This window comes from Malania oleifera, chromosome 6, assembly GCF_029873635.1.
Source record: "Malania oleifera isolate guangnan ecotype guangnan chromosome 6, ASM2987363v1, whole genome shotgun sequence".
NCBI classification, from domain to species: Eukaryota; Viridiplantae; Streptophyta; class Magnoliopsida; order Santalales; family Ximeniaceae; genus Malania; species Malania oleifera.
This window is the reverse complement of record NC_080422.1, coordinates 5,344,939-5,360,965: the sequence shown is the minus strand read 5'-3', so window position 1 is coordinate 5,360,965 and position 16,027 is coordinate 5,344,939. Positions and strand designations below refer to the sequence as shown.

The 16,027-nt window shown below is 37.2% G+C and overlaps 1 protein-coding gene across 11 annotated transcripts in view; it reads right to left on the bottom strand.

Moving 5' to 3' along the window:
* Positions 1-424: 424 nt before the first annotated feature.
* The window catches only part of LOC131157983 (mediator of RNA polymerase II transcription subunit 7a-like), a 38,681-nt gene continuing 23,078 nt past the window's right edge, over positions 425-16,027 (bottom strand). For 5 of the 11 annotated variants that reach the window (XM_058112485.1, XM_058112486.1, XM_058112482.1 and 2 more), the window contains 5 exons: positions 5,415-5,585; positions 5,014-5,083; positions 1,167-1,333; positions 994-1,067; positions 425-721 (listed from right to left, as the gene is read on the bottom strand). In XM_058112485.1, coding sequence (XP_057968468.1) covers positions 661-721; positions 994-1,067; positions 1,167-1,333; positions 5,014-5,083; positions 5,415-5,552 — 510 coding nt within the window. In that variant the 5' untranslated portion in view covers positions 5,553-5,585 and the 3' untranslated portion in view covers positions 425-660. Of the gene's footprint in view, positions 850-993; positions 1,068-1,166; positions 1,334-5,013; positions 5,084-5,414; positions 5,592-16,027 lie in introns of all 11 variants that reach the window. The other 6 variants (XM_058112488.1, XM_058112492.1, XM_058112489.1 and 3 more) reach the window with 2 other exon arrangements.

The window sequence follows — 16,027 nt, the reverse complement described above, 5'->3', positions numbered from 1 at the left end:
TTCAACTACTAGTCACCATCCTTTGCCGGTTTGCCCCAGTAAACAAAGGTGCAACCTTGAAAAGCAAATTTGTTCATGGATTGGCAAGAGCGATTAAAAGACACCAATTCAATTGTCTCAACCATTTTTTTCAAAGAAAAAAAACAAAAAACACGTGCATATAAAATAAGCAATGAACCCACTTTCTCTTCTTAATGACATTTTCGACTTTCAACTATCGATGGCAAGCTTCTGCGTGAATTAATCATTTTACTTGAAGATCGCTATAAGTCATCCAAAAATAAAATATGGTTGTGTTTAGAAGCATCAACTTCTATCCTTCAATTTAGACATATATAGATTTGAACAAAATATAATACAAATATAATATTTTATCTAAATACACATAAATTCAAATCTAAAGTTCAAGCTTCCAAACAAGAAGTGATCAAAATTTTCAACTTTTAGCAGGAACATGCGCCAGTTAAAGTATACATCAATTAATTTCCTTTTGATTGTCAAAAGATGAAAGCTACACTGACCATACTCTGAAATACAATAAATAACAGTATTATTTTTACGGGGGCAACACTTCTAGCTTTTAAGAGCAAGAAGCTGACACGAGCCCACGTACTGTAGGACAATGAATTCATTACATTCTGAGACAAGATCATGTCTAGGTTAATGTCCATCTAGGGTTCCCAGTGCCTCTTTCAGAAGTCTCTGCGCTTCTTCTCTCCTCCTAGTGAGCAAAACCAACAACAGTTACATTTACACTACAAACAGGTAGGTGACAATTGCAATCTCTTCAATGTTCATAAACTGCAGAATTCAGGAACCTCATAACCACCAGCTAGCTACAGCTTGAAGCTGTATGACAATATTTCAATGGTTGAACCAGAAAAGTGTGTATATATAGATTAAGGACAAATTTGGGTGCCCAAGAGCAAGAAAGAGAGCAGACAATCTCTGCATTCAGGTGACTTCAAAAACCCAGTAATTCAAACATCATACCTTTTAATATCTTCTACAGCTTGTTTGCGACGTTGTATTTGAAGTTCCAGGATGTGAATGAGTGTTGCTCTAGCCTAAAAAAAGAAAAGCACTGGGGGATGTTAAATCGCATAAGTTTTGGATTCTAGGGGAAACAAAGACCAATAGTAAAGAAGATACAAATGAAAATTGACCTGGTGAGGTCGCAATGAATTGAGAAGGTGATGTAAATTCTTGAATATAAGAGATATGTCCTCCACTCTTCTTGCATACTGCGATGGCCTTTCCACAAAAACATCGGCGAGCTCCAAAATATGCAGCTGCAGTTCTCTATTAAGCGCCCTCAATTCCTTCTTGAAATCTATGAGAAATGGTAACAATTATTATGCACCAATATGCAAGATGCAAATGACTGATTTATTCAATGGAAGTCCCATTAGGAAAGTATCGTAGCCAAACTTCAGAAATTGGATTACTACATCGCCTCCCATTCATCTGGTTTGAACAACCACTTTTATTAAATTGTTAACGCATAAACATTAACAGATCTCATTTGATAGATGTATCCCAAAAAGGAAAGAACATTACAATCACCACAAATTCCCCTACCAGTTAACCCTTTGTATGGACTCCTGTAGGAGATACTATATCTAGTTCAAAATTGGTGTCAAAACTCTTAATGTATAATGCCCTATTTCTACAATTTTATGGAACACTTGAAAATAAAGTAATTATTTAACATGCAACAATGAAACGAAAGAATTAAGAAAAATAAACCTTGCTAAGTTGTCACATTCATTTTTCATACTACCACTGTCCCACAAAAAGCATGGAGGAGTTATTTTTTATCTTTTCCAGTTCTTCTGTATCAAATTAAATATTTTTGAGCATCCAAACTGTCAAGGCTCAGACGCATGTTTATCATTGATATAGTTTGAAGGATAAATAATTCTTCAACCATTAATTTGTCCAGCCAGAGTGGGAATTTCATGAAAGTGTTGTTTGTGTTCTTTGGAGGGAAAAAAAAAAGGAAAATCTTAATGTAGTGTGCTTTCTTTGCATACAAATTTGGGTGTAATGAAAGGAAAGGACTTTTTGGTACCAGTTCATGGGCAGGCATTTGCTTTTGGCATAGAGTTGATTTTCTAGCTTCACTTTGGGCCCTGCCTGTAGGTTTTTTGGGGCATGTCTTAGAGTAATATGTAAAGAGACAGGATAGTAATTCAAACATAATTTTTTTTTCCCCTTTTTGTTGGATTCTTTTTCATCTTCTTGTAGTTATTCTTTCTCTGTATAATTCATCTGTTACAACTTAAAAAAAAAAAAAAAAACTGCCACTCTCCTAAACTGTCTAGCCACGGAAGCTCATTATCTATTCAAATGATCTCAATAGATCTACCTTCAACATAGCCAACTAGATGACATTACACACAATTCAATTTCAATCCAGACAAGGGTAATAACTGGATTGAAATTAGTGAGTCAAAAACCACAAATTGAAAGGAAGATAGAAAAAGACTCAGAAGTCGTCATTCCTAAAATCCAAAAATACAAGTAACACAGGAGCCACTACAGAGATAGGGACACCTCCACTAGTTTCCTGCTGTTAATTTACCATTGTTACAGAAGCCAGGTGGCCTGAAAAAGATGTGAAAATGCAGCTGCGGGCTGAGCAACAGCGGCAGTTGACACCATGATATTGAAGGAGGCATGAATCCCCTTGTGACACAATGTAAGATCCAAAACCTTAAAAAGAACCATGCCCCTGACCTTGGGATGGGTTTAAGGCGCTAGAGGATGGCCTGAGATGAAGGGACTCGCGGAATAGCCCTAAAATCTGGCTATAGTGCATACGGATAATAAAAAAAAAATTAATCTAATCATGCAAACCCTATTTACGTGATTAGGATTATACCTAAGAGATATGTCTGGTTTGATCCCGAATCTGCAAGTACCAAAACAAGCTCTTGAAGACAACCAGGAATCTTCTACTGTATTCCTTGAACACACCTTGCTCCTGAGAGAGTTGGCTTATAAGCGGCTGCTAGGGTTTTCTTCTCTCACAAAAACGTCTGCCTTTGTGAGAGTTTTTTTCGTCTCTCCTAGCTGCTGAATGGAATGTGTGTATATAGGCTACAGCAGGGACCTCTGAGCAAATATGACTAGGGCTCCCCATGTAATTAAGAATTCCTAATTCGACTCAAATTTATCCTTAATTACGTTAATTATAATTCATACCACTAAATAATTATAATTGCACTCCCTATTATATTCAAAATTAAATTTCGAACTAATATTATTAAATGCTTATTTATCTCTCCACGTAAAGATTACAAATACCCGTCTATTAAATTGAATTACTGACAATTTAATTAATTGACATATTAATTCCCTGAGACTTTCCACTTAACTTATTTGATGTGTGGATTCAAAATCCACCTGCAGGGTTTGACACAATCAAAACTTATAAGTTTCCTCAAGGGGGTATCATCAATCCCAATACCAAGACGTGGATTCCATCAATAATTAATGTTCACCATACACATAATGTCATCACCCAACTCACTGAGTATTTTGACCCATAAAGAATTTCACTCTTCTATGAATCAAAGTAATAAACACTATATGCACGTGTCCAATAATCATATCAGGATTAAGAGCATAAGCACTCATAATAACCAAGAGGTATTCATTGTTTTATATAATCAGTATAAAAACAATTACCTCAAGACGGTCCTGCTCAATACACACAAGGTGTACTAGCACAAGGAGTTGGAACTATACCATTCTCAATAGTCAAGACAAACCTATTAAAATCTTGTGCTACAGTCCTACCAATGGTGTGTCCAATTTCATTTAAGACTGTGAACAATAAACTTATATTCTATAAGAACAGATGATCTAATCTTCTGTGTATAAGTCATACTCTACACACTAGATCACCTACTATATAGAATAAAAGACACACATGCATAATCACTAAATAAATAATGTCAGGCAAATATTGCTCGCAAAGATTCTCTTTAAAATAGAATAACTAAAGTTATTAATAAATACTAAAACCGATTACATAAAGCATGTCTTTCAGTATAAATACCTAACATGAGATTGGTCCACAAGTAGAGGGAGTAGAAGAGAGTGATAGAGAGATCTTGGTTTTGATGGCTATGATGCCCCTGATAAAGGAAGCCATACGGCCCATACCTCACATAAAGAACATATCCATGGAAGTATAGAATCTCAATCATATTTTCCTTGTTTATTCACTAGTTAACATAGTAAAGCCATTCAAACCACTACCCACCTTTACAAACTTGTTCTAATATTTACTAATACCAAGTGTTCAGTTCCACATTCATAAAAATCTCATCTTCCATCTTATGGTATGCCAAACTGATAACTATTTTTCAACTACGACTGCAGATATTCCAGCATGAAATGTTTTAGGTCTGAAAAGGATTTCTAAGGAAAATGTTCTACATGCCAACTAACAAGGTAATCCTTTTCTTTACCACAAGAACATAATAAAAATAGCTAATGAATGAAACATATCACCATTACAAACTTATTCTAATATTCACTTATACCAGGCGTTCAGTTCCACATTCATAAAAATCTTGTCTTCTATCTTATGGTATGCCAAATTGATGATATATTTTGACTACAACTGTAAATGTTCCAGCATGAAATGTTTTAGGTCTGAAAAAAATTTCTAAGGAAAAGGTTCTACATTGAAATAATTTCTAAGAACAAAGTAAAAACGATTTTTATTGATAAAAAAGATAACTTGATTAAGGGCAAAGGTCAATGTACACATGAGGTATGCACCAATAGGAAGAGAGGACAGGCCCAAAAGGAAGGTACTGAAAGCTATCTCTAGAAATAGTTTCTGCTAAAACGAAGTGAGCCTGCATAGAAAACTATTTCATCACCCAACCTATATGTTAGAAAAATCGAAAATTGTAAGGGAACTACAACTCAGAACGAACTCCTATCATAAGGAGAAATTGATAATAAAAACTAAGTTACAGTAAAACATACCAATGTTTGGTCCTTTCGGGTAGAGCTGACGAACTCCCTGCTCCTCCAAGCTTGGAAGCACATCATCAGTCTAAATTAAAGATCCACAAGGTGTAATAATCATAGATCAAAGAAGACAATACAAATTGGACAAATGCAATTATTTTAAAAAAATCTTATTTGTATATGTACTAAAAATAAATTTCAGCACTCATATTTCAAAATGCTAAATTTATTTTAAGTGATCTTTACTCAAAAAGAAAAAATTGTTTAAAAACACAATTCAACATAAACCTGTCTATATTTTCACTAACATTCAGAATTTTCAAACTTATTTTTCATGCCAAGTAGAGATTCAAAAAATAAGAAAACAAACATAGGGAGAGAGAGAGAGAGAGAGAAGGAATATTGGGAAATCTCACCGTGTAACTGCCACCAAAGAGGACATAGGTGCCTTCAATAGGAGGTGGTGGCTCTGGTGCAGATTTGGGGTTATCAATGTAATCCTTGTATAGTTTATAGTACGGAGGGGGAGGTGGGTATGTAGCCGTTGCTGCCATTACTAAAGTCCTCTCCAACCAACAAAACAAAACCTAAACCTCAAATTTCAAGAAAACAAGACAATTCAGGTAACAGAACAATTTGATACTAGTGCTCTTCATTCAACAAGTGTTTACAAATTCTACAAAGCCCTAATGGCCTGTTTGGTTCCTAAGTAAAAAATGTAACTAGACATGCAGAGACATGTATACTGGTCAGGTTCCCATGTGTTGCACAGGTTTGAAATTATTTTATAGATTTAAATGACCCTATGGCAAAGTTCATTATAATGGTAAAATATAATATGCCTGAAGTTGGTATATCTTTAAGTATGATCTTTACTACTAGGCACTCAAACCTTGCTACATCTGATTATTATAAACTAATCCTATTTTCATTATGACATTTTTGTGTCCCTGGTGCAGCAGGGCTATCTTGGGATGCAATTGGCAAGCGAAAATTGATTTCTTTTTGGGTAATTGAAATTGAAAATAAACTCCATCAAGAAAAGCTTTTTCACAATAATTTAGAGGCCAAATCCAGAAGACAATAAATTGACTAGAAGGCAGTATTTTGCAGCATAATGTATTTTATCCAAATTAAAACTGTTAAAATAAAGCATATTTAAGTTAGTTATCCCCAAATCAAGATCATAATAATAGGAAGATAGGGTTAACCAATTTATTTGCTGATGACCTATTAATCCTGGCTCAAGGTGACCTTAATTCTGCCATCAGCATTAAGAGTACCCCACATATAGTCTATTAGCGAACTGGTCAGAAGTGTAAACCCTGAAAAATCTGAAGTTTTCTGTTCTGGGATCTCTGAAGATGTGAAAAAAGATATATTGCACAATGAATTTTTCTCAAGGTGGACTCCCTGTAAAATACTTGGGACTCCCTTTGGTAACAAAGAGAAAATCAAGAGCAGATTGTGTTAGTGGAAAGGGTTCAGCTAGAATCCACACATGGACTCATAAGTATATTTCATATGCTGGTAGATTGCAATTAATTGAATCCATGTTGCAAAACACATGGATACTGGATGGGTAATGATTCAAATTCCCAGAGTTCTAAAGTAAAATTGGGAAAATGTGTGTAACCCTTCGAAAGAAGGAGACCTTGGTATCAAATTGTTATCAGAGTGGAGAACAGTCTCAGCAATTAAACTTTTCTGGGTTTTATGCTTTTCAAAGTATTTCCTTTGGGTGATTTGTATTCATGCTTATAAGCTTAAGGGGAGGAGTCTATGGGAAGAAAAAGCTTCAACAGAGAGCTCATGGACATGGAGGCAAATCCTCAGAACCAGACCTCAAGGTTTTTTTTTTTTTTTTTTAATCAGTAAAGAGAAATTACATTAAAAATAGGCATCAAGAGGATGCCATCCAAGTACAAAGGAGAACAACAGGAGAGAAACATCCCTTACAGAAAGCTGTCAAGAAAATCAAGGATTACAAAGGGATCCCTTCCAACCGGCCAATAATGCCAGCTACAGATCATAGCCATCCGTTGGTCCATGACAGACTGAATAGGAGAGTAGTTCCTTCGAAGCCTCTTCTTTTCCTTTCTCTCAGCACCACCCAAAAAATAGCAAGGGGGATGAGGGAGAGAGATCTTCCTTCCTCATTTGATCTGATCCCTTTCGAAGCCCACAACTAATCTTCCACCATAGCTGCAGTGACCCACTTCTGATTTACGAAGGAGATGGCTAAGTTCCACAATTTCTTAGTCCATGAAAAATGCAGAAGGACGTGACTAACTGATTCCTCCTACATGAAACATAAAAAGCATCTATTGTCAAGAGAGAGACTTTTTTTCTGAAGATTGCCAATGGTAAGGATTCTTCCAAGAGTAGTGAAAAAGACAACCTTTGAAGGGGCTTCCATTTTCAAAATCCTCCTCTTAGCTGAGAAACAAGGGTGTTTTAGAAAGAGCTGACAGTGAAGGTGTTAGTGCTGCTCAAAGCCCATTTGTACTCATTTGAATTAGCCTGACAATGTGTCTTATAAAGGCTGCTGAAAAAAATCTGTAAGAAAATCAAATTCCCAATTGAAAGCATTCCTATTCATAGGAATATCCCAAACAATCTCTTCACTAGTGAGTTCCATGTGTTTGCAAATAAGGGCATCTTTGTCATGTGCAAATCTGAGGATGGAAAGGAAAGAGGATCTGAGTTGGAACTTGCCACATCAAATGTCATGCCCGAAGAATCCTCTCCATTGCCCACTGAAAGTAGATAAGACGGAAGAAAATCTCCAGTCCTTTCCTAAAATATCTCCAAAAACCTGTATGGTGAGCTTCCTCGAGGCTTTTGGGGTTCAACCATTGTGATGGAGGCCATACTTGACAGCAATAACATCCCTCCAGAAGTAATTTTTCTCTATCATGAATCTCCAAAGCCATTTCCTTAAAAGGGCCTTATTAAAGACAAGAAGAGATATGAGGTCAAGGCTGCCCTTTGTAAAGGTTGTTTAACCACTCCCATTTAACAAGATGATATTTGAAAAACTGTTTCACCAAAAAAATCTTCTTTGGATGCCCTCCAATTCTCTTGGCAACTGTGCAAGGGATGGGGAAAAGAGACATCAGTGAACCAGGAGTTGGATAGAGCACTTTTAATGAGAGTGAGTTTTCCACCTTTTGACAAAAAGTTCCTTTTCCAACCAGTGAGTTTCTTTTCAAACCTACTGACAATGGGATATTTTGAGCCATAATATTGCAATTATTTTGCACGATAATTCACATCAACTACAGGTTTGCTCACTTGTAATTGATGAAATTAGGCTGTGAAGAGAAAAAGCATGTTTAAATCTGGGTCTTAAGAAATAACTGTGATTTCCCTTTATTGTTTGTGTTTCTTGGAGTTTGAACTGGTTATAAAATGTCTGGCACTTGTGTGATCGTGAAACACAGTTTAATGCTTAATTTGCCAGTGTATTTTATTTTATTTCATTGTCCACAAATACAGTTTACCATTTTATTTTCTTCTCTTCACATTAAAATGGCAGCAAAATAGTGAAAATGGAAATTGGAGCCCCTTGCAACATTTCAGGAAATTGGAGGCTTCCCCTGCGCATATGCCCCAACAAATTGGGAGGAATCTTGGCTAATGGCAGCATGGAAAGGGGAAGCATGTGCAATCGGTTTCTTTTTTGGGGGGGGGGGGGGGGGGGGGGGGCGGGGGGTGGGCGTGGGTGGATTCAGCTGGAGGGGGAGAAAAGGAGAGGGGAGCAGCAGATTCATTTCGATTTTTTATGTTTGTAGACTCCTCCAGCCGAACAGCAGTGCCCACTCCATCTTCTTCCTTCATTCTTTCATTTTTTATTTCATTTTGGGTGGTCCTTGCTGGTTCGCAGACTCCTCCAGCCGAACAGCAGCGTTCACCCCTTCTTCTTCCTTCATTCTTTTATTTTTGAGTTTAATTTGGTTTCAATCTGGCCATGGATTCACTATACAGCAGCTGCCAAGAGTCTCCTTGCTGTTCATAGACTCCTCCAGCCGAACAGCAACCTGAGAGAATAGCAGCAATCCGAAGGCCCTTTCTGCAGATTTCTTCCAGCAGAACAGCTGCACCCAAGAGTTCCCTTTCTGCGCAGAAAACATACAGCACAGCAACACAGCAGCAGCACCAAGCCCCTGCTGTTCACAACACAGCAGCAGCATACAGCAGCACCAAGGCCTTCTGTTCGCAGCACAGCAGCTGCCGAGAGACACTCTTCGTTGCAGTTTGCTTCCAGAAAAACAGCGACAAACCAAGTCCTCTTTATTGCATCTCCCCTGGCTGAATCCGAACCCCATTTAATTTTCCAATTCTTGCTTTGATAGTTTCATTTTCTGCAATTCCTTGGTGATTATACTTAAGACTCATGATTGTGGATTCTGCTGGAATTAGTTCAAGATTTATTGTTTTTGTTCTTGTTGCAATTGCTGATTTAAGTTGTGTTTGTGGGCTGTTTTGAAACTCAAAGAGAATGGAACCTAACTTAGTTTCAAAGTACAGACAAGGTGTTTGAAAAAATGCTCCTCAGAGCATAAGCATTATAATTTGCTGTTTATTGTTGAGAATAGGTGGATTAGATGATGTTGGTGATCATGGTATAGATCCTTGAGTAAAGATAGCCATAATTCATTCAACACACGTCCGCAAATTCCTCCAATTTATGGAAAAGAGTAATGTTAGTGCCAAGGTGTATTGGAGCATAAATCTTAATTAGGTACATAGCTATTTTCCAATTCTACATTGAGTTCATTAACACGCTGCATTTAAATTTCTTTTAGCTCACTTAGTATACATTTTACCATTCATACAAAAGAAGAACAAACCATTTTTGGTTATGCCCAAAAACCCATTTTCATTGTAAATAACATTGTAATTAGTAGTAGTACATAATTCTCCTTTATTTTTTATAGTAGTTAAATTTGGGATTTAAGCAACCCATTCCTTGAGGAAATGACTTGGAGACTCCCCTAATACTACTTGGTGACACTCTTATACTTGGGAATTATTCTCTAATGTTTTTCAAGTGAATCAAGTTTTTAGCACCATTGCCGAGGAACGGTTAGCTTAATTCAAATTTTCCTATTATCTTTTCTTTTGATTCCTTTCTTTAGTCTTCCTTGTTTAAATTTCGTGTTGCACTCATTGTGGGTATGATATTCTTGCCCTGTGACTCTTCCGTGTGTTATTCACTTGCTTGTTTTCATCATTATTATTAGTATTTTCTTATTTTTCTTCTATTATTCCAATTTTTTCTGCCTAAGTTGTTTTGAATCATTTTTTATTTTTGGCACTCATGTTTGATGTCGTGAGCTAGGGATGACACAAATAGGTTGTATCGCATGAATCATAGTACAAGTAGTAGTGTGTCAAGTGTTGAATTGAATTCTAGCCTTAATTTTGGTTCTGAGACTGATTTAGAAAATCCTTTTTTTTTTTTGTGGATGTCATGGTTGAACAAGCTCCTAGGACACTTATAGGATTACCTACAACCCACACGAACCACACAACCATCTTGCATCATATTTCCTAAGAATGCATAGAATTTTAATACTAAGCATGGTATGATGTCTATGATACCTCAGTTTCTTGGAATGGAATCTGAAAATCCATATCAGCACTTAATTGATTTGGAACTTGCTTGCACTACATTCATGAATAGGGGTGTCACTGATGAGATGATTAGATTGCGTCTTTTTCCTTTTTCGTTGAAAGACAAGAATAAGGCGTGGTTTAATTCTCTGAGGCCAAATTCTATTGCTAGCTGGTCTGACATGCGAAAAGAGTTTCTGCATAAGTTTTTTCCCTTACAAAGAACTCAATCTTTGCTGGAACAAATCAGCCAATTCATGCAGAGAACTTATGAGACCTTTCATGCAAGCTGGGAAAGATTTAAAGAGTTAGTCAGCATGTGTCCTCATCATGGGTTTAAGTCATGGCGATTGGTGAATTATTTAATACATTGCTTTTGTTGACCTTATTGGTCACACCCGGTTTTGATTATGACAAATACTCATAATATCTAATGGGTATTTGAAGTTATGTGCAGGAACTTAAATTGGCAAATCATAATGCACAAAGAGAAAGTGAAGATGAAGACCCGTTTTACGATTATATTGTATTTCATTTATATGCAAAGGGTCTGTAATAGTAAATAGGAGTTGGTTTGTAAATAGCTCACACACATCACATGCATGATATAATACGTAAGCTCAAACAAACCATAAACTAAAAGTGACCTTAGAATGACCTTAGGGTTTACCCTTCGGTCGACTGAAATTCGACCGACACCGGACTTTTTCGATGTCTATTAATTGGACATAAATGACCCTAGGACACTCACCTTTGCACCTATGTATGTTAGACACTTGATTAGGGTTTGTGTGATTCAAAACAGGACCGAAATGCACACATTATGCACTTTCGGTCAACCGACCTTGGCAGTTCATTCTGCCCCAATCGACCGAAACAGGCCTTGGTCAACAGTTGACCAAAGTCCTGGTCGACCGAACCAGTAAAGTTCAAATCTCCCGGTCGACTGAAACCCCCTGAGGTCAACAAACTGACCATCTGGCCGACTGAGCCAAAAATGAATACCAACTACCTGGTCGACCGAGGGTCCTCGGGAGAAATCCCAACTATCTGGTCGACCGAACCAGTCAGTTCAAAATGACCTGGTTGATCGAACCTTGGTAAAATGAAAAATCGCCCTTTGGATAGGCCTTTCGGTCGACCGACCATACAGTTCATTTCTTGCCCGATCGACCGAACCATATGAACTATGGTCGACCGAAATGGTTCTAGTCGGCTAGATCTCTCGGGTTGCCCTGATTTTTACAGCGGTTAAACATTTTTTAAATAGGGTTAAAACATTTGAAATGTCATTAAATTTTCCTAATAATTCCTAATAGGTCCCCAACGGTCATAAATCATAGGGTGTCTATATATACCCCTTCATTTGGGAGAATTAGGAACTTGATTAGCAAACTAACATCCACAATTTTCTCTCAAGCAAAGTATATCCTACTACTCATACTCTTTCTAAAACCACTCAAGCTTACCTCCTTCATTTCTCTATATCATATGTAAGCGTATTGAGTGATATTATTTAAAGGTTTGCTCTCTCATTTGTTGAGTGTTTGAATCGATTTTTTACGAGAGCATAACCTAAGTATTCTTAGGAGGCTTTGCTAATAAGTCTACCCTAAGAAGACTTGTGTTGAACTTCCGAGTGTTGCATTCTCATTGCAATAACTTAGGAAGTTTGTATTTGTTTTTGGCTTGCAAAAATATTTTCAAACTTACTCAAATATCTTGTGGTATTCATATTGACATTTTTGTGAAAAGATATTTGTGTTTGTTATATTAATCTTTGTGGCAATATTTATTCAAGTATATATCATTTGCTGAATACAAAGATTGCATAGCTTTTGCAAACCAAGCATATACATTATATTCGTGATTGAGACATCCTATTGATTGACATACTTGAATCTCGCTCGATATTCTGTGTGAATACGTTTGATTGAATATTTTGAAATACACAGATTGTTCTTGACGCTCTCACGTACGCATTACACTGATAGAAAATACATTTGAGAGTTGAACTATTTAGACCACACTGAGCTTACATATTAAATCATTTGTGGTGTATGTGATTGAACGCATTTGGGTACAAATCTACTTTACGTGAAAGCACTTTTATATTATACCATTTGATTGCAAATCTGAGTGATTCCAGGCGTGGCCTGAGGGGGCGGTAATCCAACCCGGTAAGGATTGTTGTAAAGGTTGAGGTCAGCCGTGTGCTAATTGACCTGATTTGTATAGGTGCCGCTCCACCCGATTAAGTGAGCAAGTTATAGTGGTAATCCTTGTGCTTGTTAGCCAAGGCGAGGACATAGGCAATTGGCCGAACCTCGATAACATATCTGCGTGTCACCCTCTCTTTACTGCTTCCTGGTGCTTGTGTGATTGATTAAATTGCTTTATTTAATTTCTGGTATACATTTACTTTACTTGCACTGGATTGACCATAGGGTTGTGAATATACTGGTGTTAGGAGATTGACCTAGGGATTAAATTTTAAAAAATACCAATTCACCCCCCCCCCCCTCTCTTGGGATCACGGTAAAGCTAACAGCTTTGACCCTTGAATCGAAGCAATTCGTTCATACAACGTGTACTGGGGATTTCTTTAATAAGGAGTCTGACGAAGCACTCGGTTTTCTTGATTATTTAGCTGAAAATGCTCAGCAGTAGACTATAAGGATCAACAGGAAACCAATTGCAACTTAACCATTGAGAGCAAAAACTGGCGGAGGGCGATATGAATTGAAAGATGCCATTGATGTTCAGGCACGTCTTAACCGATGGCCTCGATACAACCTGATCAATTTGCTTACCACACCTAAGTATGATAACAGCTTTCACTTGTCTAACGTCTTCATTCTCAACTGAATGCCTCTATGACTTCTTGTACACTTGCGGGGTTGGGTTAAGCTTGAGCTGGAAATTTACCCTTCTCCAAAGTGTTCAGAGTAGTCGTCATTTTGCTAAGCGTGCCTCTGATTTCACTGATGGCCTAAGAATTCTAAATTGTGGTTGCATTTTGGCTTGCCATAAATTGCTGAAAAGTGGCGGCCATCTAAGCAACTGTATCATCTAGTGATTTCTTAGGAGTTTGAAAAGGCTGATGATATTGAGCCACGGGGAACTGCTAAAAATGACTCTGAGGAGGTGCAGTTGGCTGACTTGATTGTCCTTGATCATTTCTCCATGAAAAATTAGGGTGATTCCACCATGCGGGAGTATAAGTGTTTGATAATGGTGGATTCTGATGTCGACCCACCCAACTTACACTTTGAGGTTGCTCTATACCATTCTCCTGATACATTAGCAAAGCAAGGCATTCCAAAATTTTATAACTTGTATTAGCACACACTTCTTGAGCTTTATTTACTACCTACACTTTTTCTGACTCCATAAGATCCAACCTTTCTAGTGATAGCAGCCAAACGTGCCTGAAAATCAATGTCATCTTACAATTCATATTGCCCTCCACCAATTATTGCTCTCAATGGTTGAGCTACAATTGGTTTCCTATCAATCCTTATAGTCCACTGCTGAGCATTTTTAGCTAAATAATCAAGAAAACCGAGTGCTTCATCAGGCTCCTTATTAAAGAAATCTCCAGTACACATTGTATGAACAAATTGTTTCGATTCAGGAGTCAAAGCAATGTAAAAATAATTCACTAATAGCCATGACTCGAACCCATGATGAGGACATATGCTAACTAACGCCTTATGTTCGGTTGCCCGAAGTGGTAAAAAGTCAATACTTTGACTTGGCTTGGGTGACCGGTCCAAATTTGAACTAAAATTCCAAGGTCGACCGAACCTTGAATGCTGACACTTTTTACCAGCCCCGGCCACCCGAACTTATATTTCAAAATCACCCCGGGCGACCGAATTGTAAGGTTCGGCAAACTAAACCACTCACCAAGCGACCGAAAGCACGAATGATTGGGAAATCGCCTTGACTTCAGCCAACCGGTTCTCCCCATAGTCACCCGAACCCAAAAACAGCTCTGTCTATTCAAGCAACTGGCCCTAAGGACCGGGCGACCGAAACTCTCGGGTTGCCAAAAAATAACCACAGTAATTGGGGTTAAAACTTAATTAAACCTTTTCCAAAATTCCAAATGAGTCCCCAACGGTTATATTTTGTGGAGTTCCTATATATACCACTTCATTTTCCCTAATTAGCAGGAGATTAACAAATATATTAAGGAAAAACCCTCTCAAATTCTTATACTTCCATTTGCCAATACAACATTTTTTCAAGCCTAATTTTTCATACTCTCTCTCATATTCTTTGCTAAAATCATTTTGAAATAGAGAGTATCATTTTATTAAACTCCTCACTTGCAAATTAATTGCAAGTTGTAGGGAAATTGATTATTACAATTGTGTGTGTTATCTTACATCATTTCCCTTGGCATATACTCTCAAACAAATACATATTTGATAAAATCTTCTTTGAGAGTTCTGCTAGTGTGATTATTCCCATAGTATTTCATATATAAATATTGATTGGAAAAATCATTTCTTTACTTCTGAGTCTTGACATCCTAATTGCAAGACTTGAAAGCTTGCATATTATCTCAGATATTTTCTTTGCAAGTTTTTTTAACCCAAGATATCTATTGTGGTTGTCATTTAAAAATATCTTTGAGATATTTAATTTGGGTTGTTTAGATTCTTTGATTGCTTACATTGTGAATATATCTTCTAGAATCAAAGACCTCACTCACTCACACATATACATAGATATATATACATATCTTGTTGTGAGTAGATACATTGTTACCAAATCTCACTTGAGCATTAATTCTCTATCATACTTGAATGCATTGGTTGTATTGTGCTTATTGTGGTACATATCTGCTTAGTGTAAGAAGCATCTTGATTGTACACAAATTTTATATTATCTGATTATATTCCAAGCGTGGCCTGAGGGGGTGTTGATCTAACCTGTAAGGATCGGTTGTAATTCAGGCGTGGCCTAAGGCAGGTCTTCTCCGCCCCTTAAGGAGAGGTTGTAAAGGTTGGGCTTAGCCCTGTTAATCTGACCCGAGGTATTCCCTTGCCTAGTGAGGAGAGGGAGGTTGTAAACGGTGTCGCTCCACCCGCAAGTGAGCAACTTAGTGGAATCCTCTTACTTGTTAGCTTGACGCGGGGACGTAGGCAAATTTAGCTGAACCCTGATAACATTTCTTGTGCCTGATTTTAATTTCCGTAATTCATTTTCTGCACTGGAATGTTTATGTTTTTATTATTGTGAATGATTGAGAAATATTGAGATTGCTTTAATTGTTTAAATATTTGCTCAATTATTTACCAGTATGATTGGGATTGGATAGACAGACCCTAGGTTGCGTAATACTATCGTCATATGGTTTAACCTAGGCATAAATTTTTAAACACCCATTTCA